The sequence below is a fragment of the Hyla sarda genome, chromosome 8 (genome assembly GCF_029499605.1).
Source record: "Hyla sarda isolate aHylSar1 chromosome 8, aHylSar1.hap1, whole genome shotgun sequence".
NCBI classification, from domain to species: domain Eukaryota; kingdom Metazoa; phylum Chordata; class Amphibia; order Anura; family Hylidae; genus Hyla; species Hyla sarda.
Window position 1 is genome coordinate 51,156,012 of NC_079196.1, and position 27,611 is coordinate 51,183,622.

Consider the following 27,611-nt stretch of genomic DNA (forward strand, 5'->3'; position numbering starts at 1 on the left):
AATGATATCGGCTTACTTTTACTATGTACATGAAGGACAACTTGTGACAAAAAAACAATGTCAGAATTATCGTGATTGGCAAAACGTTACCAGAGTTATTCTCTAATAAAGACAGACATCCCCGATTTGAAAAAACAGGCCTGGTCTTTCAGGGGCGTACAGGTTTATTTGTATTGGTCCTTAAAGGGGTTAAAGGGGTATTCCAGGCAAAAACTTTTTTTTATATATCAACTGGCTCCGGAAAGTTAAACAGATTTGTAAATTACTTCTATTAAAAAATCTTAATCCTTCCAATAGTTTCTGAAGTTGAGTTGTTGTTTTCTGTCTAACTGCTCTCTGATGGCTCACGTCCCGGAAGCTGTGCAGTTCCTATGGGGATATTCTCCCATCATGCACAGCTCCCGGGACGTGACATCATATTTGAGGTTAGACAGAAAACTTCAGAAGCTAATAACTATTGGAAGGATTAAGATTTTTTAATAGGAGTAATTTACAAATCTGTTTAACTTTCCGGAGCCAGTTGATATATAAAAAAAAAGTTTTTGCCTGGAATACCCCTTTAACCCCTTAAGGACTCAGCCCATTTTGGCCTTAAGGACTCAGACAATTAAATTTTTACGTTTTCATTTTTTCCTCCTCGCCTTCTAAAAATCATAACTCTTTTATATTTTCATCCACAGACTAGTATGAGGGCTTGTTTTTTGTGCAACCAGTTGTCCTTTGTAATGACATCACTCATTATATCATAAAATGTATGGCGCAACCGAAAAACACTATTTTTGTGGGGAAATTTAAAAGAAAAACGCAATTTTGCTAATTTTGGAAGGTTTCGTTTTCACGCCGTACAATTTACGGTAAAAATGACGTGTGTTCTTTATTCAGAGGGTCAATACGATTAAAATGATACCCATTATTATATACTTTTCTATTATTGTTGTGCTTAAAAAAAATCACAAACTTTTTAACCAAATTAGTACGTTTATAATCCCTTTATTTTGATGACCTCTTACTTTTTTATGAGGGCTAATTTTTTGGGTATGAGGGCTCATTTTTTGCGCCATGATCTGTACTTTTTTTTGATACCACATTTGCATATAAAAAACTTTTAATACATTTTTTATAATTTTTTAAAATAAATAGTATTAAAAAAGTAGCAATTTTGGACTTTTTTTTTTTTACGTTCACGCCATTCACCGTACGGGATCATTAACATTTTATTTTAATAGTTCGGACATTTACGCACGCGACGATACCAAATATGTCTATTAAATTTATTTTTTACGCTTTTTGGGGGTAAAATTGGAAAAAACGGACGTTTTACTTTTTTATTGGGGATGGGGATTTTTCATTTTTTTTTACACTTGAATAGTCCCCATAGGGGACTATTCATAGCAATACCATGATTGCTAATACTGATCTGTTCTATGTATAGGACATAGAACAGATCAGTGTTATCGGTGATCTTCTGCTCTGGTCTGCTCGATCTCAGACCAGAGCAGGAGACGCCGGAAGGAGGAAGGAGAGGTGACCTCCGTGCGGCGTTCTGAATGATCGGATCCCCGCAGCAGCGCTGCGGGCGATCCGATCATTCATTGAAATCGCGTACTGCCTCAGATGCCGGGATCTGTATTGATCCCGGCACCTGAGGGGTTAATGGCAGACGCCCGCGAGATTGCGGGCATCGGCCATTGCCGGCGGGTCCCTGGCTGCGATCAGCAGCCGGGATCAGCCGCGCATGACACGGGCATCGCTCCGATGCCCGCGGTTATGCACAGGACATAAATGTACGTCCTGGTGCGTTAAGTACCACCGCACCAGGACGTACATTTACGTCCTGCGTCCTTAAGGGGTTAAAGCATATTATTCATTACTGGCTCTGAAAGCCTATGTAGACCAGTGTTCCCCATCTTGGCTCTCTAGCTGTTGCAGTGTTGCTCTTACAGTGGCATGCTGGGAGTTGTAGTGTCCCAACAGCTGGAGAGGCACAAGTTGTAAAAAAAAATTAGATTACTACTGAGGCAGAAACAACTTCTCTTTTTCTCTATAATTATAACAATGTATATCATGGTAATTAATCCAAGAGGCAATAACAAACTCTAGAATATTCACTTAAGAGATTTTATATATATTTGTTTTGCTAAATGACAATAAAACATCAATTATCAGCATGAATCATGTTCCTGAGGTATTGGAATTGGTTGTCTCTTTCTGTCAGCATCAGCGATTTCCATTCATAACTGGGAATCTGCGACACAAATAAAATCTGATGTTAGGGCCAATTTACTGGAAGACTCCGAGCACAATGATGTGTGACCAATGACCAAGCACCATTATATAGTGATCTCCACTGTACCTGAATGACACGGTATCCTAATATCTCCAAATGCCTTTTCTTCATTGCAAATTGTCCTTTTAAATGTGTATTGTTGCAGAAGGCCTTGAAACCAAGCATTTCCACTGCATATCTGGAATACAAAAAAAGGTTAGTGATCTTGATGACCAATGCTACGGGTAGACCAGTAGTATATGCTAAGGGTAGACCGGTAGTATATGCTAAGGGTAGACCGGTAGTATATGCTAAGGGTAGACCGGTAGTATATGCTAAGGGTAGACCGGTAGTATATGCAAAGTGTAGACCAGTAGTATATGCTAAGGATAGACCGGTAGTATATGCTAAGGGTAGACCGGTAGTATATGCTAAGGGTAGACCAGTAGTATATGCTAAGGGTAGACCAGTAGTATATGCTAAGGGTAGACCAGTAGTATATGCTAAGGGTAGACCAGTAGTATATGCTAAGGGTAGACCAGTAGTATATGCTAAGGGTAGACCAGTAGTATATGCTAAGGGTAGACCGGTAGTATATGCTAAGGGTAGACCGGTAGTATATGCTAAGGGTAGACCGGTAGTATATGCTAAGGGTAGACCAGTAGTATATGCTAAGGGTAGACCGGTAGTATATGCTAAGGGTAGACCAGTAGTATATGCTAAGGGTAGACCGGTAGTATATGCTAAGGGTAGACCAGTAGTATATGCTAAGGGTAGACCAGTAGTATATGCTAAGGGTAGACCGGTAGTATATGCTAAGGGTAGACCAGTAGTATATGCTAAGGGTAGACCAGTAGTATAGGCTAAGGGTAGACCAGTAGTATATGCTACGGGTAGACCAGTAGTATATGCTAAGGGTAGACCAGTAGTATATGCTAAGGCTAGACCAGTAGTATATGCTAAGGGTAGACCGGTAGTATATGCTAAGGGTAGACCGGTAGTATATGCTAAGGGTAGACCAGTAGTATATGCTAAGGGTAGACCAGTAGTATATGCTACGGGTAGACCAGTAGTATATGCTAAGGGTAGACCAGTAGTATATGCTAAGGCTAGACCAGTAGTATATGCTAAGGGTAGACCGGTAGTATATGCTAAGGGTAGACCAGTAGTATATGCTAAGGGTAGACCGGTAGTATATGCTAAGGGTAGACCAGTAGTATATGCTAAGGGTAGACCGGTAGTATATGCTAAGGGTAGACCAGTAGTATATGCTAAGGGTAGACCAGTAGTATATGCTAAGGGTAGACCGGTAGTATATGCTAAGGGTAGACCAGTAGTATATGCTAAGGGTAGACCAGTAGTATATGCTAAGGGTAGACCGGTATTATATGATGTGTGAGGGTCTGACTCTTGGCTCCCCTCCCCACTGATCAGCTGAATGAATGGGATGTGGCACTCGTTGGTGCCTTTGGTAGTGGCTGTGGCGGGTAAACATTGAAGGAGAGGCGGCGCCCGCTGGAGTAATACAGATGGCCTGTGATTGTCATCTATATTATAATCCCAGAAAACTTGCTTAAAGGGGAACTTTACTGCCCCAGCGTTCCGACATTTTGTTCCAAATGCTGGGGGTGGGCTGCGGGGGGGTCGTCACGTCATGGCCACGCTCCTCAATGCAAGTCTATGGGAGGGGGCGTGGCCGTGATGTCACGACCCCCAGCAGCCCGCATCCAGCGTTCGGAACAAAATGTTCTGAACACTGGGGCAGTGGAGTCCCCCTTTAAATATACACTGCAAAAAATAATAGAAAAAAATGTAGTTTATTTTAATTCTAGAAAAGAAAAAAAAATTTTGACACTCAATGGGGGAGTTTTTTTTTTTTACTAAAATTACCTTATTCTTCAGACAATGCAAATTTGACAGCCTAAGAATGCACCAGATTTAACACAGCTGCTGATCTTGTTTGATAAATTTGGTGCACTTAGGGTATTGTTCACACTACCGAATCTAAAGTACTAATCTACAATTGGTGTAAATGGGTCTTCTGTTGGTTCTCAGCAGTCGGAAAATTGCGATGCAGAAATTCCCACCGGAAGAACGGATATGTTCATTCTTTCCGTGGAAGTCCGTGCAGACTGGATTACCATCAATGTGGGTGGCGCAGGTCCACGCGACCCTAGCGCCGAAAGATTTCCACAGCAGCCGCTTAGACAGAATCTCCGACCAGGGATATGTGAGCGGAGACTCCGCAGTGTCAACGTACCCTACTAAACTTAGTTAATAAAAAAAATGTGTTATCTTACTTTATGTAAAAGTAAGGCAAACCATTTCCCGTAGATGCACCTTCTTGTCGGGCGAGGTGCATTTTCCTATTCTTTTTGGTACACGGTGTTTTGCTATTGTCCTGTTCCAGGATTCTGATGCAAAAGCCAAGTTAAAGAGTACCTATCAAAAACTAATCTGTCCCTAAATCCCTCCAGCATCTGTCCCTGACTCATCCTGACACTAATCCTGCCTTTTATTATATTCAAACCCCCCCCCCCCTTTTTTTTTATCGGCTCCTCAGCCTGCTCAGTCAGCGGTGTTCCAGTGAGGGAAGAAGTGGGCGTGGCCCGGCAGGCGCAATATCATCTGATGCCTGCCAGGGCCGGCTTCCGCCCTTCTTCCTGTATGCTGTGATCCCTCTGGAGGTTGTGCCCAGCGGGATGAATGGTACTGGAGGAGAAGGGGGAGATGCAAGGGGCAGGGATATTTAAATTAGGCACACGCCGCGCGCACGAGGATTGCGCTCACTCTCTGCCTGTTTCATATGCAGGCAGAAAGCGAGCTGCGCGGACGTGATTTCCTGCAGTGGGACCACTGCCCTGGCAAGCAGTGGTCCGAACGTGCCTTACATGAGGGGGGGGGGGGGGGGGGGGGAAGCCATCCTGGACCCAGTTGGGAGACACCTAGAGGCCAGGATTTCAAAGGAGAAAAAATATGGTAAAACTACGGAACATTTTTTTAAAAGAAATATATCAGAAAGATTTAGATTTTTTAATAATCTGTATGATATAAAAATGTACTTTAATAAGAGTGCCCATTTAAATCAGGGGCCAATGTTAACCCTTCATACTTAAGATAAAAGACTTTTGCCAAATTTCATATTCTGCTGGGGCTGAGAAAAAAAACAACCTAACTTACCTAGCCCCTGTCTCCCTCCCTAAGTTCTGTAGTCTTCCTGCTTCCAAGCTAAGTGCTTGGCTTAGCCAATCACAGCAGCGGTGTCCCCTCTAGGTCAGCGATAGGCTGTGTCAGCAGGTCCTTCTCCAAGCACTCGTCTCGGAAGCAGGAACACAACAGAAAACTGGGGGCTGGACCAAGCACAACGGGAGCTGCGCATGACCAGGGATAGGTAAGTATAGGTTTTTTTTATATAGTGAGTGTGTGTGTGTGTATTTAATTTTTTTTTTTCCTGGCCCTAGCTGGATATAAATTTTGGCAATACACTGGATAACTTCTTTAACATTTGGTACAGAAAACGAAGGGGAATAAAAAAAATAAAGAAGAAAATTGAGGGCAAGAGTCTAAGTTCTTAAGGCGAGTTATTACGGACAAATCTTTGGATCGTCAGAACCTAAAGCAATATTCTATGGTTGTTAAACATTGCTCCCAAGCTTTGTTCAAAGTAAAATGATCTTGAGCAAATAGATGCTTACCTTTGAGCTCCTTCTAGTAACTGACCGTCACGTTCACACATCTTTATTGCTTTATCGGAGACGCTGTCCTGCTCCTGGTATGGAATTGGTTTTTTATCCTTGTCTAACACAAATTCAAAATCTAAAGAAATAAAATGCAGACTATTTAAGCGTATGTCTGCTGCCCATTTTAGGTTTATACTTGAAGTGTTCCAGTCATTTTAATTCACTTCTGACAAAAAGATAAAGTCGATCAGGGCCGGTAGAATTCCGCGGCAATGCGCTTCACTCCCCAGCTCCCTATGTTTTTCCGAAACAGGGGGCCTCACACTATTGCAAAACTACAACTCCCAGCATGCCCAGACAGCCTTTGGGAGCTGTAGTTTTGTAACAACTGGAGGCACCCTGGTTGGGAAACACTGAGCTAGGGAGTGAAGTGCCACACTGCACAATTCACCCAGCTAAAACTAACAATCGGACCACAACCAATCTTAACTTTTGACATGTCTGTGCGACATGTCAAAAGTTGAATGAAATGCCAGTACAGTGATCCCTCAACATACGATGGTGATCCGTTCCAAACGGACCATCGTTTGTTGAAACCATCGCATGTTGAGGGATCCGTGCAATGTAAAGTATAGGACAGTGGTCTACAACCTGCGGACCTCCAGATGTTGCAAAACTACAACACCCAGCATGCCCGGACTTGCCGTTGGCTGTCCGGGCATGCTGGGTGTTGTAGTTTTGCAACATCTGGAGGTCCGCAGGTTGTAGACCACTGTTAGAGGAAGTTGTACTCACCTGTCCCCGCCGCTCCGGACCGTCACCACTCGTCAACGCTGCCCGGGATGCCGCCTTCCATCGCTCCAAGGCCTCTGCTTCCCCGGCATTCTCGCTCTCCGTCGCCGCCATCACGTCGCTACGCACGCCGCTCCTATTGGATGACGGGACGGCGTGCGCAGAGATGTGATGACGTCGATGGAGAGCGCCGACGATGGAGGGGATCCCGAAGAGGACGCGCCGGAGCCCGAGGTCAGGTAAGAGACATCACCAGACCACACGGGGCACCGTAAACGGCTATCCGGTGGCAGCTGAAGCAGTCTGCGCTGCCGGATAGCCGTTTATGCGATGGCCCCGACATACAAAAGCATCGTATGTTGATGCTGCCTTCAACATGCGATGGCCTCTGAGAGGCCATCGCATGTTGAAATGATTGTATGTCGGGGCCATCGTAGGTCGGGGGGGGGGTCACTGTAATTCTTTGACATACAATTACAGTCATTTTGAACTCCACAGCTACATTCACAATGCTGCAGGCTACTGAGCATAAAGGATTTGTATAGGATTTGAAAAACACCTGAAACAGTGCCACACCTGTCTGTAGGCTGTGACTGGGAATGAAGCTCAGCTCCATTGAAGTGAATTATTATTATTATTGTTTTTTATATAGCTCCCTTGGTTCCAGGGCACTTTACATATGATAAAGGTAACAGCACATAACACTAACATGGGATCAATGAGGATTACACAGATTAACTTGCCGACTGACATAGAGGGGGAAAGGGCCCGGCCCACAAGGGCTCACAATCTACAAGTGACTGGGGCGGAGCTGCAATACCACACACAACCTGGGGACAAGGAGGCACTGTAACTGGAGGAAAATACCTATGCTTTCTCCCCCTTTAAATCGTATAGCATGAAGTCTCAGAGTTGCAATAATCTTGTACACTGGGAAGGTCTGTCTAATCATGTAAACTGGCTTTAAAGGGATACTCCAGACTAAAACAACATTCATTCAGCTGTTTCTGTGAGGGCCATAGACACTGATTGGAGAGAAGGTACACATGGTCAACCACTTGTCCATTGAAACTCCTTGTAGCCATGGTAGTGTGGCACCCCAGACATCCAGTGCATGGAGTGAACTTCACTCCGTGCCGGATGACTGGCGATGCGGGGCAGAGGCTCGTGACGTCACAGCCACACCCCACTCGTGATATCAAGGCCGCGTCCCCTCAATGCAAGTCTATGGGAGGGGGCGTAACGGCCATCACGCCCCCTCCTATAGACTTGCATTGAGGAGCCGTGGCCATGATGTCACAAGACTCCGGCGCTGCACCAAACGCTGTAAACAAATGCCGGGGGAGATCGCAGGGGTCCCCAGCGGCAGGACCCCCGCGATCAGACATCCTATCCCCTATCCTTTGGATAGGGATAAGATGTCTAGGGGTGGAGTACCCCTTTAAGACCCACTGCGATTGTGACTTATAAGCCGGTGAAGTGCCGCTTCACTCCCCGGTCATCAATCAAATCCAACTCATTCACTGCATTAGATCTCCAGGGAGAAAAGCCCAGCAATCCAAGAGGTTCAATATAAAAACTATCCAAATTTATTTAAAAAATACAAAACTTTATAAAGGACTTTGTTTTTTGCACGACCAGTTGTCCGTTGTAATGCCATCACTCACTTTACCATAAAATGTATGGCGCAACCAAAAAAATACTATTTGTGTGGGGAAATTAAAAAGAAAACCGCAATTTTGCTAATTTTGGAAGGTTTTGTTTTCACGCCGTACAATTTACGGTAAAAGTGACATGTTCTTTATTCTTTGGGTCAATATGATTAAAATGATACCCATGATAACATACTTTTCTATTACTGCTGCGCTTAAAAAAAATCACAAACTTTTTAACCAAATTAGTACATTTAAGATCCCCCTATTTTGAAGACCTATAACTTTTTCATTTTTCCGCATAAGCGGCGGTATGAGGGCTCATTTTTTGCGCTGTGATCTGTACTTTTTATTGATACCATATTTGCTTATATAAAACTTTTAATACATTTTTAATACATTTTTGGGAATAAAATGTTATAAAAAGCCAGCTATTTTGGACTTTTTTTTTTTTTTTTTTTTAACGTTCACGCCGTTCACCGTATGGTATCATTAACATTTTATTTTAATAGTTCAGATATTTACGCACGCGGCGATACCAAATATGTATATAAAATATTTTTTTAACACTTTTTGGGGGTGAAATAGGGAAAATGGGACAATTTACGTTTTTATTGGGGGAGGGGGTTTTTCAACTTTTTTTTTACTTTATTTTTTTAACTTTTTTTTTACACTTTAATAGTCCCCATAGGGGACTATTTAAAGCAATCATTCGATTGCTAATCCTGTTCAGTGCTATGTATAGGCCACAGCACTGATCAGGGTTATCGGTCATCTTCTGCTCTGGTCTGCGGGAAGGCAGATCAGAGCAGAAGACTCCCGGAAGACAGCGGAGGCAGGTGAGGGGACCTCCGGCTGCAGTGCTGGATGATCGGATCGTCGCGGCAGCACTGTGGGCTATCCGATCATCCAATTAAGTGACCGCGATGCTGCAGATGCCGTGATCTGTATTGATCACGGCATCTGAGGGGTTAATGGCGGACATCCGCGGGATCGCGGATGTCAGCCATTACCGGCGGGTCCCTGGCTGCGATCAACAGCCGGGACCTGCCGCGCATGATCCGGGCATCGCTCCGATGCCCGCGGTTATGCTTAGGACGTAAATGTACGTCCTGGTGCGTTAAGTACCGCATCACCAGGACGTACATTTACGTCCTTCGTCGTTAAGGGGTTAAAAATGTCTCTTTGAGGCCTGCTAACATACCTGTATTCATACTGAGATCTTACCTACAGAATAACAGAACGGTGTTGTTACCAGGACCTTAGTATAATGTTTTCCTCCAAGAATTTCCTCCAACAATTCCTGAATGACCTGGTTCCAAGACGTCATCTCTGCAGAATGGTAGGACATTATTATTATAGGATATTAGGGATAGTTTTTCCATTTTGAAAGGTCTTTAGAACAGTCAATATTGGGTCATCAGCTTACCACCATGATCTAGAACCAAGGTTCTCCACTGGGGTATGTGTACTGTGGGTTCACGCAATGTCTCCAGGGGAACCCACAATGTGATCATGCTTCGCTTTATTGATAACCTTTGGTGTGCTTTATTTGAGGAGCATAGAAAAACTGATGTAAAACACTGTTCCCCAATCTGTGGCAACAGCTAAAGAGCCACAGGTTGGTGGAGCACAAATGTGGAACATTAACTCATCCTCATCTTACATGATCTAGAACACAAGGCCACAGTTGCATACAAATTGTGGTCATGATGCAACTTTATCCTCTACAGCAGTGGTCTCCAACCTGCGGACCTCCAGATGTTGCAAAACTACAACTCCCAGCATGCCCGGACAGCCGTTGGCTGTCCGGGCATGCTGGGAGTTGTAGTTTTGCAACATCTGGAGGTCCGCAGGTTGAAGACCAAGGCTCTACAGGAAAAAGTAATCATCGAACTTGTGACCATCGCAGAAAAATGGAAAAAGAGTTGCATTATTACCTTAAACTTTATGCAATGTGCTATATACAGCATGTGGTTCTGGATTGTTAAAGGGATTATTCAGGATTAGAAAAACAGCTAATTTCTTTAAAAAAAAAAAAAAAACATCCCCACCCCTGTCCTCAGATTCCATTGAAGTGAACGGAGCCAAGTTGTAATACCAAACACCTGAGGACAGTTGTGGTGCTGTTTTTGAAAGAAATATGCTCTGTTTTTCTATTCCTGAGTAACCCCTTTAAAGAGCCAGTCACATCTTAAAGGGGTATTCCGGGCAAAAACATTTTATCCCCTATTCAAAGGATAGGGGATAAGATGTCTGATCGTGGGAGGCCCGCTGCTGAGACCCCCTGCGATCTCCCTGCAGCACCCGCATTCTATGCGGGTGCTGAATCTCCAGTTTCGGAAACCTTCGGGACTGGCCCCTCCATTCATGTCTATGGGAGGGGCGTGGCATGACGTCACATCCCCAGTCCCGGAAACCCGGAGGTTTCCGAAACTGGAGATTCAGCACCCGCATAGAATAGGGAGATCGCAGGGGTGTCTCAGCAGCGGGTCCACCGCGATCAGACATCTTATCCCCTATCCTTTGTATAGGGGATAAAATGTTTTTGCCCGGAATACCCCTTTAACTGTAATAACAGTGAACGCGTGTTTTTCACATGAATTCACTGTGCCTGCTAAAGATGATATATGGTCAGCAGAATTTATTTCTTCTCTACATAAAACAAATACTGTTTGGCAGCAATGAAGGAACTAGAGAAACAAACTGCAATAGTTTAATAAATGACATACAAATATATATGAATATAAGTTCCCAAATTGGCAGATCTGTAGCTCACCTTTCTTCTTCATGTGCTGACAATATGGTTCATGGAACCATGGAATCTGATATTCTGGGCGCTCAATGCAAACTGCACGATTCAGTTCCATAAGATAATGCCGTAAACTCATACTCTGAGCGTGCGGAAAAGCTGAAACGTAACATTTTATAGATACCATCAGTGAAGTCATTCCTAATATAAAATGTCTATGGCTAAATGGACAGAATCCAAGATCTGTAACCTTCTCTGTTTAGAGGGTCCAGGCAGTCTCTAAGGGTGCATGCACACCACGTTTTTACTCTACGGGTAAAATCCATTGACTTTAATGAGCCGACCGGAGTCACCGTTTTACTCCGGTCGGCTCATTTTTAACCCGTATCCAGTTTTCTGACCGGACCTCAAAACGTAGTATATCGTTTTACTCTGGCCGGCTCATTTTTGACCCATATGCGGATTTCTGACCGGAACTCAAAACGTAGTATACTACGTTTTGAGGTTCGGTCAGAAAACCGGATATGGCGACTCCGGTGGGGTCATTAAAGTCAATGGATTAGGGCGTCGGTCTGGCTAGGGTACAGGACCACACGGTTTTCCCCTCCCCCGGATCCGGCACCCGTAGAGTGAAAACGTGGTGTGCATACACCCTTATAAAGCTGGCCACACATTTTATATTAGCCATCTATCCCAATACTTCCCATACATATGCACCCTCAGCTTGGCCCAGTGTGCATGTACTTTAAATAGGGAGAGGGGAGGAAGCTGGTGCAGGACACCTCTGTCCCCAAGAACAAAGGAATCAGGCATGTTGAAAACTAACATGCCCGACTGTTCTCTCTTGTGACACTTGCAGTCAGAGGCCTTTATACACATTAGATGGTTGGCATTTGGCTGTCCAGGCATGCTGGGAGTTGTAGTTTTGAAACAGTTGGAGGAACCCAGGTTGGGAAACACTGACCTATAGTATACGGCTGCCATGTTGGATATTATTGGCTGCTTCTTCCACCCTCCTCCATTTACAGAAATAACTGAGCTAAAGTAGAAAACTGGTGTAGAAACTGTCTGTAGTTTATGTCTGATGATAGGAAACGCTTCCATAGACAGTAATGGGGGCCAGGGCAACTTTAGGGGGTTTTCTTGCATGCGGACACAAAGCAGTTGCCCATAGCAACCAATCAGGCTTCAACTTTCAGTTTTAAAAAGGCTGGAATCTGACTGGTTGCTATGGGCAACTGCTCCACTGTTCCTTTGCACAAATGTTGCTAAATTTCCCCCAAATAAAACATTTTACAGACCTACCAAAAACCCCAGAGACCATAATAAAATAAAAATAGACTTACACTTCAGCTGGGCATCTAGCTGGCGCAAGAATGTGATGTTAAATACGGCCTTTAACAATTCTTTAGGAAAGTATTTTGCCAAAGCAAAACTGTAACAAATCTGCATTAAGCATGAAGGACTCAACAAATCTGTCAAAACAAAACAAAAAAATTATGGAGAACATAAAAAAAAAAAAAAACATAAGAAGCATTTTGTTACTAAAAACTCAATGCATGAAGTTTAAATTGTCAATGTCAAAAGTTTTGATCGACGGGGGTCTAAGTGTTCAGACCTCCACTAATCAGGAGAACGAGCTGGGAGAAATTAGCGCTCATCGCGTTCTCTCCTGGTCCAGTGATCGAGACAGTTTCATAATGGAAGTCTATGGAGCGTGCCTCGTTCATGTGACACAGAACAGGGAAAGGAGTGTGCGGCAGTGCGGACTTCTCCCGGCTCGTTCCTCTGATTGGCGGAAGTCTGAACACCTAGATTCCCACCGATTAAAACTTTTGACATGTGAAAAGTTTTTTTTAAGTGACAGGTACACTTTAAAGCGCAACTGTCATGACATTTTGGTGCAATAACCTGGACACAGCCTTTGTACTGTGTGCAGGTGGTGGGTATAGCAATATTTTTACCTAAAATTTGCAGGCTTTCATGACTGCAAAAAAAGCTTTTATTCAAAGCCACTGACGGTCAGATAGGCATAGCACGAGGTACGTGATGCCCCGCCGCCGCCCACGCCCACCTCCACGCTTACCCCGTATGTCAGCGCTGGGACCGCTGTGTGATTGACACACAGGTCCCAGCGCATGCGCCCTTCAGCTAATCTAACCTGCGTGCCGATGTGTCATCCAGCAAGAGCTTGCTCCCGCCGCCATCTTCCTCCTCAGTGCGACTGCGCAGTGCTAGGTGCAGAGAGCACGCTTCCTCTCTGCACCTAGTATCAAGAACTAACCTGATTGCACGTTGCTCTGCGCAGGCGCACTGAGGAGGAAGACAGCGGCGGGAGAGAGAAATTGCTGGATGACACACAGCAGTGCGCAGGTTAGATTAGCTGAATGGCGCATGCGCTGACATACAGGGGTAGGCGTGGAGGTGGGCGTGGCGGCGGCGGTTCATCGCGTACCTCGCGCCACGCCAGTCCGACCGTCAGTAGCTTTGAATAAAAGCATTTTTTTGCAGTCATGAAAGCCTGCAAATATTAGGTAAAAGGAGATTTTTGTACTCACCGTAAAATCTCTTTCTCGTAGCTCTCATTAGGGGACACCGAACTGATGGGTATATGCTCTTGCCACTAGGAAGCACTGACACTAGGAAAAAAAGTCGGCTCCTCCCTGGCAGGATATACCCGCCCACTGGAAGTGAGGAAACCAGTTATGTCACAAAGCAGTAGGAGAAGCCAACAAGAAATACGTCCGAAGGACCCTAGAAAGGAATCCCGGAGAAACAACTCAAGAACCGGAAAGAATAATCAGGAAAAGGGAAGAAGAAATGGGTGGGTGCGGTATCCCCCAATGAGAGCTACGAGAAAGAGATTTTACGGTGAGTACAAAAATCTCCTTTTCTCTGGCATTCTTCATTGGGGAACACCGAACTGCTGGGACGTACCAAAGGAGTCCCCTAGGGTGGGAAAAATACAACTACTGGAAAGAAGGTATCAGTCCCAAGACTGAACCCCAGAGTCCACGGGGTCCCAGGACGAGCCCCCAGGTCGGAGACAGACCAGAGCTAGAAACTGAGCTCCCAGAAGATCGCCCGACCAGAAAGAGGGACTAGGACCCCAAGGAAAAGGCCGACCTCTGGGGGGACCAGACGAGAAATCGATATGTCAGGGTCACCTGGAATACGAACAACCCCAGAGGAGTAAGGAAAAGCAGACGTCCGCGAAAAGACACCGGACGACCACTACATAGAGGAACGTGAAGAAGAGAAGGAGTGCAGTAGAGAAAAAAAACGCCCCGTCTGATGGGATAGCGGTGGAGTCTGGGTCAAAACAGAACACATGCCCAAGATCGGAACCAGCACCAAGGGTGAGCCAAAAAAGCTGCCTGAAAGGAATGCACGCCACAGCAGCCAAGGACAGAGTCCAAGCCAAGGACCAGAAAGTCATAGATCCAGTGGTCCGAGCGGACCCGAGCACTCCGAAAAAAAATCCCGCTAGAACGGGAACGGAGGGGGTGAACAAAGGAGAGCCCAACTGGGACTCCCAGGGTCTGGCCGCAGGAAGGATTGTGCCCAGAGACCTAGGTGTCAGTGCGGTATAACTGACACAGACAAAAAAGGGAAAGAAGAACTAACCCTTCCATGTAGATGGCCCCCTCCAGCAGAGGAGAGATGCCAGGCTGCGTGAGCAGCAGTAGAAAACCAAAAAAGTGGAAGAGAGCGAGGCCGCAAAGGCCGGCAAGCCAACAGCCCAGACAGGAAGAAACTCTGAGGAGGGCCCCCGGAAAAGCCAAGGGCCCCACCGATATCCCACCTAATAGGGGGAAACAACAAGACGGCATCTTCTCGGAAGCAGAAGCCAGTAAGGACCCGTGCCAAGCACCGCGATCCCCACACCCCCTGTGGAAAGACCATGGCACAAGAGGTGGGTGGACAGAGCCCCCAACTCTGTCCAGAGGGGCAACAGGAGACCCCAGATGGAGCGGAAGCCAGGACACTGAAGCAGGGCAACCATAGCAGTGGGGTACCAAGGCCGCCACACAAAGAACAAAAAACAGCAGACATCCCAAGGAAGAAGGAATGTAGCGCAGGAAACCTGCAGACACAGGTAGACTTACAGGGAGAAAGGGCGTCAAGAACCCGCAGATACGCACACAGCGTAACTGTCCCTGGAAAAAGACATCTGACGACAGCCGCGGCCGCAAAGTAGTGAGGAAGGCAACCAGGTCGTTTAGAAAAACATGCAGACACAGTCCGGCTATGTAGCATAGGGACCATGGGCAGGTCCAGTTCCGCATACAGAAAACACTGCGAGAAGAGTGATACCTGCCGTACACCCTGCCACTCAGAATCTGATGCATGGAACAAAGTCCACAGAGAGACACAGGAGACGCACTGAAAACAACACCTTGGCAGAGGGTCACCTGAACTACCGCCCACAGAGTGGGAGATGTATGGAAGATAACTGGAGTCAGTAGACAGCCACGTGGCAAACCAACTGGCCGACAAGAATAGAATTCCAGAGCACCCAAGATGACTCCAGGCAGCCCCCCACATAAAGTGGGGTACTAGAGTGCGGTCCGACCAAACAGTTGACCAGGTGGAGGAGAAAGACCCAGCAGCCGAAGGAACGTCCAACTGACAGCAAACCTGCATACCTGTGGGGACCTTACTTCCCCTTCAAACTATAGCTAAAGTGTGGTCCGTGGTGTCGAGTAGATTTCGGCAGCCTCTGGTATCTCCTAGCGCACCCTTGTGGGGGAATGTAGATTTACCTCACATGCATGGGTTACAGGCAGCTGGTTTCTGGGGTTCTCTTGGCGTCAAATTTGTGATCCACTTGTTTGGGGAGGATTAGGTTTTCTTATGCTTTTCGGACATGAAGGAACGTTATGGCATCCCTGGAAATGCCTTTTATAGGTATCGTCAGCTCAGGCATGCGGATCAGGTGCAGTTTGGCTCCCTGATGTTTACTCCTGTGTTTTCTGATGTGGAGCTTCTCCTGGGCACTATGGATCTTTCTAAACCCCTTAATCTTATGTTCTCCTCCAGACACTGGGGCCTGACCCTTTCTCACAAGCCTTTCATAAATGGGTGGCCGATATCCTGGAGGTTGAAGGCTCTTATTATTCCACTGTAGTTAGTATTAGAGATATGCTGATCCAATCTAGATATGTTTTGAGATTGTATTTTACTCCTGCTAAGCTTAAGTGCATTGGTGTTTCTCCTTCTGATATATGTTTTCGATGTTCTTCGGCAGTTGGTACTTTTTTGCATGCGGTGTGGGAGTGTCCTGTCATTGCTCTCTTTTGGAGGGAGGTGATGGGGTTTCTGGCCGATAATCTGATCTTCCCTTTCTCACTCACCCCTGTGGTATGCCTGCTGGGAGTTATTAATGAGGTGGTCTCTAGTTCACATAGACGCGTACTAATTTGCTTCCTGCTATTCTGTGCCCGTAAAGTGGTAGTAATGACCTGGAAGGATACCTCTCCTCCCTCGTTGTCTCATTGGCTAACTTTGGTTAACAAATATGTCCCGTTGTACCAGGCACTTTATGTAAGTCGTAAGTGCCCTAATAAATTTGACAAGGTATGGACCCCCTGGCTTCTGCTGGATGTGTCGGCGGACCCCCTGGGTAGACTGTCCCAGTAGGTTTTCTATAGAGTGTTGTTGCTCTCTATGAGAGGGGGCCGAGGTTAAGGGGGGGGGGGGGGGGGTAACCGGGATGTGTGCTTGTGTGCATGTGTTTGTCAGTGTTGGGCTTCCTCCAGTAGGGTCTCAGAGGTGCTCTTCTGTCCTAATAGTGCACGTTTTTACTTACTCTGAATCTCTGTTTTTGTGAAGGAGCCTGTAGCTGGGACCTATGGAGGCTGTTGTTATGTATGTTTTTCCTTGTTCCACCTTGTTGGTGGTGTTTGTTCATTAAAATCCAAAACTTAAATAAATACTTTTTTTTAAAAAGGACGCTCACCCGGATGTTGTGATGATGGCTATGATCATCGAATTCCTCCAAATGGTGCCCTGGTAGCAGGAGGTGCAGTAGCCATATTAGAGGTCTTCACCAGATGATCAAGAGGAGAACAGAGGCATATTAAAAAAAGTTCTCAGAGGGGTCATAAGCAGAGGGTACCAGAGGAGGAAAGTCCTGCAGCAGGCAGGCGGCAGAACAGGAAGGTGAGGCTCATCTGCCCAGAGAGATCATCGCAGGGGCCGCAGGAGATAGCGCATCCCACACCAGGGAGCCGGCCCAGCACGCAGGAGCTGAGAAAGCCAGCTCAGCAGAAGAGGAAACCAGCAGAAGAAGCGCCCGATGCCATTTAGGACAGAACGAGTGCAACGGCAGAAGAATCAGGCAGGAGGTAGCGGAACAGCGTGTTCAAATGGACAGCAGGGACCAGCTAAAGTGTGGGCCCCCAGGGGGGTCTAGTGGCATTTGTTTCCCATGGAGGGGAGAGGAGGACTAGACTAGGAAACACGTGTCTTACTCCAAGAACAGCAAGCCACACCCCTACAACTAAATTTTTAGTCGTCATGGCGAACTGGTGCCTGGGTTTGTCAAGCCCTGCCTTAAAGGAGTACTCCAGGATGGAAAATTTGTCCTCCATACTGCCAGCAGTAAAAAAATTAAGAGGTACATACCTTCCTTCGCTCCCTCGGTGCCTCCAGTAACCCACTCCGGTCTCCGCCGTGATCCTCTTCCTGGTTAGAGTATATTCACACCACGTTTTTTCAATACAGTTCCCATATATGTTTCCAATTTGAAAACCGTATGGAACCATATTGAAAACAACATGCATTGACTCTCCATTGAAAACCGTATGACAAACCATGCATCCAATTTGCATCTTGTACGGTTTTGTCAGTTTTTTTTTCCGTACCCAAAACCGTAGCCTACCACGGTTTTTGGTCCGGGTGAAAAACCGTATTGAAACCGTATACGGTCTTTTAAACATGGGAGACAATGGGAACTGTAGAAAACCGTATGTGCGTATGGTTCCATCCAGTTTGCACCATACGGTTTTTGACTATGCAAAGTTTTTTTCTTGGAATTTCAATCAAATAAGTAAAACAATATTCATAATGGGGTAAAAAGTTAAAAAATTATAAAAAAAAAAATTCTTGAAAAACAGATGCAACCGGACATCATTTTTCAAACCGTATAAGGGTTAAAATTTGTACACACGTTTTGATACAGTTTAGTACAGTTTTGAGGAATCCATTTTTAATCAAAAACCTGATACGGAAACTGTACTGCAAAAAAGTGGTGTGAATGTAGCATAAGAAATACAAAACACAGATATTTAAGCAACAATGTGCAGAAAAAAATTTGAAAAAAAAACAAACAAAAAAACAATTAAAGCAATGTCCACCTTCACAGCCATTTTTTTTCTATTGTACCAAAAGCATCTAAAATGATCCAGAAACATTCCCCTTCATCTTTCCTCTATGTTTTACTAACACATTCAGGAGGTAATAGGAAACTAACTGACTAGGGGTCTGAGTCTTGGGACCCCCACCGATCACGTGAACATAGGGCTCTTGTCAAGCAAATGGCCTTTTACTTGACAAGAGCATTTACTCTGTATGGGACTCCTGCCAAGCACGGTACGGTCCTATCTTCAGGAGCCCGACAATGGAGGGAGTCCCAATGGTTGGACCCCCATTGATGAGATACTTATCTCCTTATAGGAGATCCATTATAACTTGAGGACAGAACCTTTAAGAACTGACCTACTAAACACAGTACAATTTTATTGAGAAATATTGGAATACCTACCTTTTTGCTCCAGTGTACGTTGTAAACATACATCAAAAAATTCTGTCCCCTGAGGAGGCTCATAGTTTAGAAAACTGAAGGGACGCAGTACCATAAGGATACAGGATGAATGCATCTGAAAGAAAGTGACTGGATTTTAAAAAAAAATAAAAAACAATACAACAAAAAATGTTGGGAGTAAATAAATGTAAAGAAACGTATTCCAAGGGACTGGGCCTTTCTGAGATACCTTTGAAATATTTTCCATGGTCACTGTTGCTACCGTGTGTAGTAGTGGGACTCGTGCATTGTTCATGTGCATTAAAAGTATAGAAAGTTTTGTGACGTTCCTCCAGGTGACTTTATGCCTCAAGTTCTGGCAGGTATCCAAAAATCCCTCTATACATTCTTCATTCATCCACTGTCGGCTCTTGACCTGTATGAACTCATCTAGGAGGAGATCAATGTTGTCCACCTGCTGGATCCTCTCTAGTGCACGGCTGTTCAGTTTTTGGAGGAGTTCCCTGTAAGTATTATGGTGGTTCCCAAATGCACGTTGGGTTTTGGACAACTGCATGAGCAGGACCGCTATCTTTTCCATGCTTGGTAAATTGCATTGCTGGATTATAGCATCAATTTTAGAAAGGACAGCTTCATCCACTTGGTTTGGGTTCAACAGAGAAAGTGTTTTGGCCATAGTTGCCACTTCAGATGGTACGAAATTGGCAATTAAGTCCCTGCGGGAAGAAATTAGAGGACAAAGATTAGAGGACAAAGAGAGAATGCAAAGTGGTGTATTAAAGGGGTACTCCGGTGAAAATCAACTGGTGCAGGACGTTAAACAGATTTGTAAATTACTTCTGTTTACAAATCTTAATCATTGCAGTACTTATCAGCTGCTGTATGCTCTAGAGGAAGTTCTTTTCTTTTTTAATTTATTTTCTGTCTGACCACAGTGCTCTCTGCTGCCACCTCACCACGGTTCCTGAGACAGACAGAGGTGTCAGCAGAGAGCACTGTGATCAGACAGAAAATAAATTCAAAAAGTAAAGAACTTCCTGTGGAGCATACAGCAGCTGATAAGTACTGGAAGGATTAAAGGAGATCTGTAGTGCTCTGAACTTTATCCCCTTCGGATAGGGGATACGTTTTAGATTGCGGGAGGTCCGAGCGCTGGGGCCCCCCGCGATCTCCTGTACGGGGCCGCGGCAATGTACAGGAAAGGGGGCATTCCGTCCCCACAAGACGCGACAGCCGGCACGCCCCTCCATGCATCTCTATGGGATTCATGGAGGGGCGTGCCAGCTGCCGTGTCATGCGGGGATGGAACGCCCCCTTTCCTGTACATTGCCGTGGCCCCATACAGGAGATCGCGGGGGGCCCCAGCACTCGGACCCCCCGCGATCTAAAACTTACCCCCTATCCTTCGGATAGGAGATAAAGTTCAGAGCACTACAGATCTTATTTAAGATATTTAAATAGAAGTAATTTACAAATGTTCTGGCACCAGTTAATAAAAAAATAAAAAAAATAAATATATATATATTTTCACTGGAGTACCCATTTAACCCCTTAAAGGGGTTATCCCGGAAAAAACTTTTTTTATATATATATATCAACTGGCTCCAGAAAGTTAAACAGATTTGTAAATTACTTCTATTAAAAAATCTTAATCCTTTCAGTACTTATGAGCTTCTGAAGTTGAGTTGTTCTTTTCTGTCTAAGTGCTCTCTGATGACACGTGTCTCGGGAACCGCCCAGTTTAGAAGAGGTTTGCTATGGTGATTTTCTTCTAAACTGGGCGGTTCCCGAGACACGTGTCATCAGAGAGCACTTAGACAGAAAACAACAACTCAACTTCAGAAGCTCATAAGTACTGAAAGGATTAAGATTTTTTAATAGAAGTAATTTACAAATCTGTTTAACTTTCTGGAGCCAGTTGATATATATAAAAAATTTGTTTTTTCCTGGATAACCCCTTTAAGGACGAGGCACATTTTCACCTTAAGGACCAGAGCATTTTTTGCACATCTGACCACGGTCACTTTAAGCATTAATAACTCTGAATTGCTGTTACTTATTAATTTGATTCCGAGACTGTTTTTTCGTGACATATTCTACTTTAACATAGTGGTACATTGTTGTCAATACTTGCATCATTTCTTGGTTTTGAATTTTTTTTAACTTTGAAACCCTCTGCTTGTAAGGAAAATAGACATACCAAATAAATTATATATTGATTCACATATACAATATGTCTACTTTATGTTTGCAAATAGGATTATGTGATCAGTAAGGGCCACATAAGAACCCTGTCAAAAACCCCATAGACTACAAGTAAAATCAAAAACAAAAATTATAGGGTGTCGCTAAAACTAGTAAATTTTTATAATTCCTTTTAAAAGCCACCAGATAGAAGGATAGTGGATACCAAAAGGTGAAATGTAGCAAGGGGCGCAAGATTATCCTCTCAGAGCTATTATTAAAGTCCCATATGAAGAATTATTACCAACGCGTTTCTGTCCGCATGCTATATTCTTTTGTGCATGGGGACGTCCCCAGGGGAACCTTAATACATATAGCTCAAGAACTAATAGAAAAACATATTCATCTAATTCAAATGATATGCATTAAGAATACAGTATAAGCCTATTGGCTATCGGTACCTGTCATCCACATGGACATTATTGTGTATAGATCAGATGTCCAGTGGTAGCATATGATTTCCAGACATCCAGCACCAAGTAATATAGAAGCGCGTCCTGCAGTGGCAGGGAGCCGGGGAAGTAGCCTCGCATTCTGTTGTAGCTTGTGGTGAAGCCGGCTCAGGAACGGCGGCAGCAAACATAACCAGCATGAGTGGTGGCAGCAGCGGCGGCGGTGGCCCCGGTGGTGCAGGCGGCAGAATACAGCAGGAGGTGAGGCCCGTTACCCCCAGCTGTTGCATAACTACAACCCCCAGCATGCAGACTACCAATGGGCACGCTGGGAGTTGTAGTTGGAACACCAGCTGTTGCAAAACTTCAACTCTTAGCATGCCCTTTGGCTGTGCATGCTGAGAGTTGTTGCTAAGCAACAGCAGGAGGTGAACAGGCCTCACCTCCTTCTGTATCCTGCCGCCTGCACCGCCGGGTCTGCCGCCGCCACTGCTGCCACTGCTCCTGCTTCTCCTATCCGCCGCTCCTGAGGGGACCCCCCGCCGGGCCAGGCAAAGGTAGGAGACCCCCGCCGTCCCAGATCACCGCCCCGCAGTCATTCCAACCAATCAATCACGTGATCATGAGGTGGCACCCGTGCCACCTCACTCCTGCTGGGTAAGGGTGAATGGGGCTCGGACAGCCCCATTCACCCTATTTTTCCGGGTATCCAGAGAGCCGATCCGGAGACCCGGAATTTCCGGAAATCGCCATTCTGAATTAACAGGCGACTTGCGGCGATTGCCGACATTGGGGGATGGGGTCTCAGGACCCCCCCAGGGGTTTGCACGGGGTGCCTGCTGAATGATTTCAGCAGGCATCCTGGTCCGGTTCCCGCCCGGTGAGTGGTGTGGACCGGAATTCCCACGGGTCCTTAAGTACCAGGATGTCGAGGAGCACCTGTATGCCCGAGGTCCTTAAGGGGTTAAAAATGGTTGCAGAGACCAACATATTTGCTCCATTATTAGCAGGATGGTGCAATCTAGAGAGAGGACTCGGCAGAGTCCTATCGTAAATCATGCAGGAGGGGTAAAGGAGGGGATGATGCTGCAGAACTTCAGAACAGTGTTTCCCAATCTAGGTGCATCCAGCTGTTTCAAAACTACATCTCCCAGCATGCTGGAAGTTGTTGATTTGAAATGGACAGAGGTCTCAGCAGAGAGCACTGTGGTCAGACAGAAAAGAAATTCAAAAAGAAAAGAACTTCCTCTAGAGTATACAGCAGCTGATAAATACTGGAAGGATTAAGATTTTTAAATAATAATAATAATAATAATAAAGTAATTTACAAATCTGTTTAACTTTCTTGAGCCAGTTGATTTAAAGAGTACTTTTCACCAAACTAAACTTTTAATATATTGTTCCTTAAGTTATTATAAGACACTTTGCTATTTACTTGCTGTTAAAATTCTCAACCTTTATATGTTTTTAATGTGATTGAAAAAACGGCCACTAGATGGCTCTGTTCTGTTACCAAACAGTCCATTTGGTCTCCACCCAGACGTGCAGAAGTCCAATTCAGGAAGTGCGTGCGGGGCATGGCGAGGCACAGCTCTCGCAGGCTTCAGTGACGTCGCCCCTGCTGGGGAACGCCCACTTTCTCCTGACGGGAGCTCACAACATTGTGAGCAAGGGGAAAGGTATGATACACAGCTTTTTAAAGCTCTGAAATTTTTTTTTAGGGCAGGAGGGGTGTTAGGAGTAGTTAGAGAATATAATCTGAATTAGTTTAGAAAATATGGTTTGATGACAGGTACTCTTTAAAAAAAAAAATTTCCACTGGAGTACCCCTTTAATGATCCCAGAGTAATACACTTTTCTTTTACTACCTATCACAACCACCTATACTTAAAGGGGTTATCAAGGAAAAAAAATGTTTTATATATCAACTGGCTCCAGAAAGTTAAACAGATTTGTAAATTACTTCTATTAAAAAATCTTAATCCTTTCAGTACTTATGAGCTTCTGAAGTTGAGTTGTTCTTTTCTGTCTAAGTGCTCTCTGATGACACGTGTCTCGGGAAACGCTCAGTTTAGAAACAAATCCCCTTAGCAAACCTCTTCTACTCTGTGCAGTTCCCGAAACAAGCAGAGATGTCAGCAGAGAGCACTGTTGCCAGACAGAAAACAACAACTCAACTTCAGCAGCTGATAATTATTGAAAGGATTAAAAATATTTAATAGAAGTAATTTACAAATTTGTTTAACTTTCTGGAGCCATTTGATATATATAAAAAAGTTTTTTCCTGGAATACCCCTTTAACACCCTGATGATCCCATATTATTATGGTTTAAATGCGTCGGATATGAATACAAATATATGTTAATAGTGATAATTTTTTGGCAATTTCATTAACCCCTTAAGGACCAAGGGCATACGCCTTTGCTCCCTGGTACTTAAGGACCAAGGGCGTACCTATACGCCTGTGGGAATTTCGGTCCCCGCCGCGTGCTGGGGGTGGGGGGGGTGGGATCGGACCGGGGTGACTGCTGATATCTATCAGCAGGCACCACGCGCAAATGCCCAGGGGGGTCATCAGACCCCCCCATGTCGGCGATCGGCGCAAATCGCAAGTGAATTCTCACTTGCGATTTGCGCGATTCCGGGTCATTAATGGTCTATGGTGACCCGGTATATAAGGGGAATCGCTGGTGTCTAAGACACCCACAACCCCTCTGAAGAGATAGGAGTGAGGTGGTAGGGGTGCCACCCCTCCTATCCCTGCTATTGGTGGTCTAGACGCGACCACCAATAGCAGATCGGGGGCGGGGGGGTTAACTTTAGTTTTCCCCGTTCTGCCCACCCACAATAGGTGGGGCAGGACGGGGAAACGACAGAGAACCGAACGCCGAACATCCACTTACCGATCCGGAGGCTGCGGGCGACGATCGGCGTCGGAGATCGGCGGGCGGCGATGTCGTGCAGCAAGCTCCCTGGATCCGACGGAAGCCGGTAACTTGCCTAGCAACATCTGGAGGGCTGCAGTCCGAGACCACTGTATAGTGGTCTCTATACTGTAGCACTCCAGATGTTGCAAAACTACAACTCCCAGCATGCCCAGACAGCTGTTTGGGCATGCTGGGAGTTGTAATTTTGCAACAGCTGGAAGGCTACAGTTTGAGACCACTATATGGTAGTTTCTGAACTATAGCCCTCCAGATCTTGCAAAACTACAACTCCTAGCATGCCCACACAACTGTTTGCTGCCTGGGCATGCTTAGATTTGTAGTTTTGCAGCATCTGGAGGGCCACAGTTTGCAGTGGTCTCTATACTGTAGCTCTCCAGATGTTGCAAAACTGCAAATCCCAGCATGCTGGGAGTTGTAGTTGCGATCCCTCCAGCTGTTGCATAACTATATCTCCCAGCATGCCCTTCGGTGATCAGTACATGCTGGGAGTTGTAGTTTTGCAACAGCTGGAGGCACACTGGTTGGAAAATATTGAGTTAGATAACAGAACCTAACTGAAGGTTTTCCAACCACTGTGCCTCCAGCTGTAGCAAAAGTACAACTCCCAGCATGCACGATCTGTCAGTACATGCTGGGAGTTGTAGTTTTGAAACAGCTGGAGGTTTGCCCCCCCATGTGAACGTACAGGGTACATTCACACGGGCAGGCTTACAGTAAGTTTTCTGCTTCAAGTATGAGCTGCGGCAAATTTTTTGCCGCAGCGCAAACTCCTAGCAGGGAACTCACTGTAAACATCCGCCAGTGTGAATGTACCCTAAAAACACTACACTACACTACACTTACACATAATAAAGGGTAAAACACTACATTTACACCCCCTTACACTGTCCCCCCCAATAAAAATTAAAAACGTATTTTACAGCAGTGTTTCCAAAACGGAGCCTCCAGCTGTTGCAAAACAACAAATCCCAGCATTTCTGGACAGCCACTGACTGTACGGGTATGCTGGGAGTTTAGCAACAGCTGGAGACACCCTGTTTGGGAATCACTGGCATAGAATACCCCTATGTCCACCCCTATGCAATCCCTAATTTAGTCCTCAAATGCGCATGGCGCTCTCTCACTTCGGAGCCCTGTCGTATTTCAAGGAAAAAGTTTAGGGCCACATATGGGGTATTTCCGTACTCGGGAGAAATTACACTACAAATTTTGGGGGGCTTTTTCTCCTTTTACCCCTTATGAAAAGGAAAAGTTGGGGTCTACACCAGCCTGTTAGTGTAAAAAAAAATTTTTTTACACTAACATGCTGGTGTTGCCCTTTACTTTTTAATTTCACAAGAGGTGAAAGGAAAAAAAGACCCCCAAAATTTGTAACGCAATTTCTCCTGAGTGCGGAAATACCCCATATGTGGGCGTAAAATGCTCTGCGGACGCACAACATGGCTCAGGAGTGAGAGCGCACATGTACATTTGAAGCCTAAATTGGTGATTTGCACAGGAGTGGCTAATTTTACAGCGGTTCTGACATAAATGCAAAAAAATTAATACCGACATGTGACCCCATTTTGGAAACTACACCCCTCACGGAATGTAACAAGGGGTATAGTGAGCATTAACACCCCACAGGTGTTTGACACATTTTCGTTAAAGTTGGATGGGAAAAATAAAAATTTTCACTAAAATGCTGGTGTTATTCTAAATTTTTCATTTTCACAAGTTAAAATAGGAAAAAAGCGCCCCAAAATTTGTAACCCCATTTCTTCTGAGTAAGAAAATACCCCAAACGTGGATGTAAAACTCTCGGCGGGCGAACTACAATGCTCAGAACAGAAGGAGCGCCATTGGGATTTTGAAGAGAAAATGTGTCCGTTTGTTTACAAAGCCCCCATAGTGCCAGAACAATGGACCCCCCAACATGTGACCCCCTTTTGGAAACTACACCCCTCACGTAATGTAATAAGGGGTGCAGTGAGCATTTACGCCCCACAGGTGTCTGACAGATTTTTGGAACAGTGGTCCGTGAAAATTAAAAATTTTATTTTTAATTTGCTCAGCCCACTGTTCCAAAGATCTGTCAAATGCCAGAGGGGTGTAAATGCTCACTGCACCCATTATTAAATTCTGTGAGGGGTGTAGTTTCCAAAATGGGGTCACATGGCCCCTGACTACCATTCCAAACAAATTCACTCTTCAAAAGCTCAATGGCGCTCCTCCTCTTCTGAGCATTGTAGTTCGACCACAGGACACTTGACGTCCACACATGGGGTATTTCCATACTCAGAAGAAATGGGGTTGCAAATTTTTTTTTTTTTTTTTTACATATGCAAAAGTTGTGAAACCCCTGTGGGGTATTAAGGCTCTCTTAATTCCTTGTTATGTTCCTCAAGGGGTCTAGTTTCCAAAATGGTATGCCATGTGTTTTTTTTTTTTTCTGTTCTGGCACCATAGGGGCTTCCTAAAGGTAACATGCCCCCCAAAAACCATTTCAGAAAAACGTACTCTCCAAAATCCCCTTGTCGCTCCTTCGCTTCTGAGCCCTCTACTGCGCCCGCCGAACACTTTACATAGACATATGAGGTATGTGCTTACTCGAGAGAAATTGGGCTACAAATACAAGTATAAGTTTTCTCCTTTTACCCCTTGTAAAAATTCAAAAATTGGGTCTACAAGAACATGCAAGTGTAAAAAATTAAGATTGTGAATTTTCTCCTTCACTTTGTTGCTATTCCTGTGAAACACCTAAAGGGTTAAAACACTGACTGAATGTCATTTTGAATACTTTAGAGGGTGTAGTTTTTATAATGGGGTCTTTTATGGGGTATTTCTAATATGAAGACCCTTCAAATCCACTTCAAACCTGAACTGGTCCCTGAAAAATAGTGAGTTTGAAAATTTTGTGAAAAATTGCTTCTGAACGTTGAAGCCCTCTGGTGTCTTCCAAAAGTAAAAACATGTCAATTTTATGATGCAAACATAAAGTAGACATATTGTATATGTGAATAAAAAAAATTATTTGGAATATCCATTTTCCTTACAAGCAGAGAGCTTCAAAGTTAGAAAAATGCCAAATTTTCAATTTTTTCATCAAATTTTGGGATTTTTCACCAAGAAAGGATG

The 27,611-nt window shown here is 44.9% G+C and overlaps 1 protein-coding gene across 5 annotated transcripts in view; it reads right to left on the reverse strand.

The window, feature by feature from the left end:
• Window positions 1-2,036: 2,036 nt before the first annotated feature.
• The window catches only part of LOC130284625 (FAST kinase domain-containing protein 1, mitochondrial-like), a 66,734-nt gene continuing 41,159 nt past the window's right edge, over window positions 2,037-27,611 (reverse strand). For 4 of the 5 annotated variants that reach the window (XM_056535147.1, XM_056535145.1, XM_056535146.1 and 1 more), the window contains 8 exons: window positions 19,140-19,626; window positions 18,911-19,025; window positions 12,489-12,617; window positions 11,170-11,301; window positions 9,618-9,722; window positions 5,962-6,082; window positions 2,354-2,465; window positions 2,039-2,245 (listed from right to left, as the gene is read on the reverse strand). In XM_056535147.1, the coding sequence (XP_056391122.1) occupies window positions 2,156-2,245; window positions 2,354-2,465; window positions 5,962-6,082; window positions 9,618-9,722; window positions 11,170-11,301; window positions 12,489-12,617; window positions 18,911-19,025; window positions 19,140-19,626 (1,291 nt within the window). In that variant the 3' untranslated portion in view covers window positions 2,039-2,155. Of the gene's footprint in view, window positions 2,246-2,353; window positions 2,466-5,961; window positions 6,083-9,617; window positions 9,723-11,169; window positions 11,302-12,488; window positions 12,618-18,910; window positions 19,026-19,139; window positions 19,627-27,611 lie in introns of all 5 variants that reach the window. The other variant, XM_056535144.1, reaches the window with a different exon arrangement.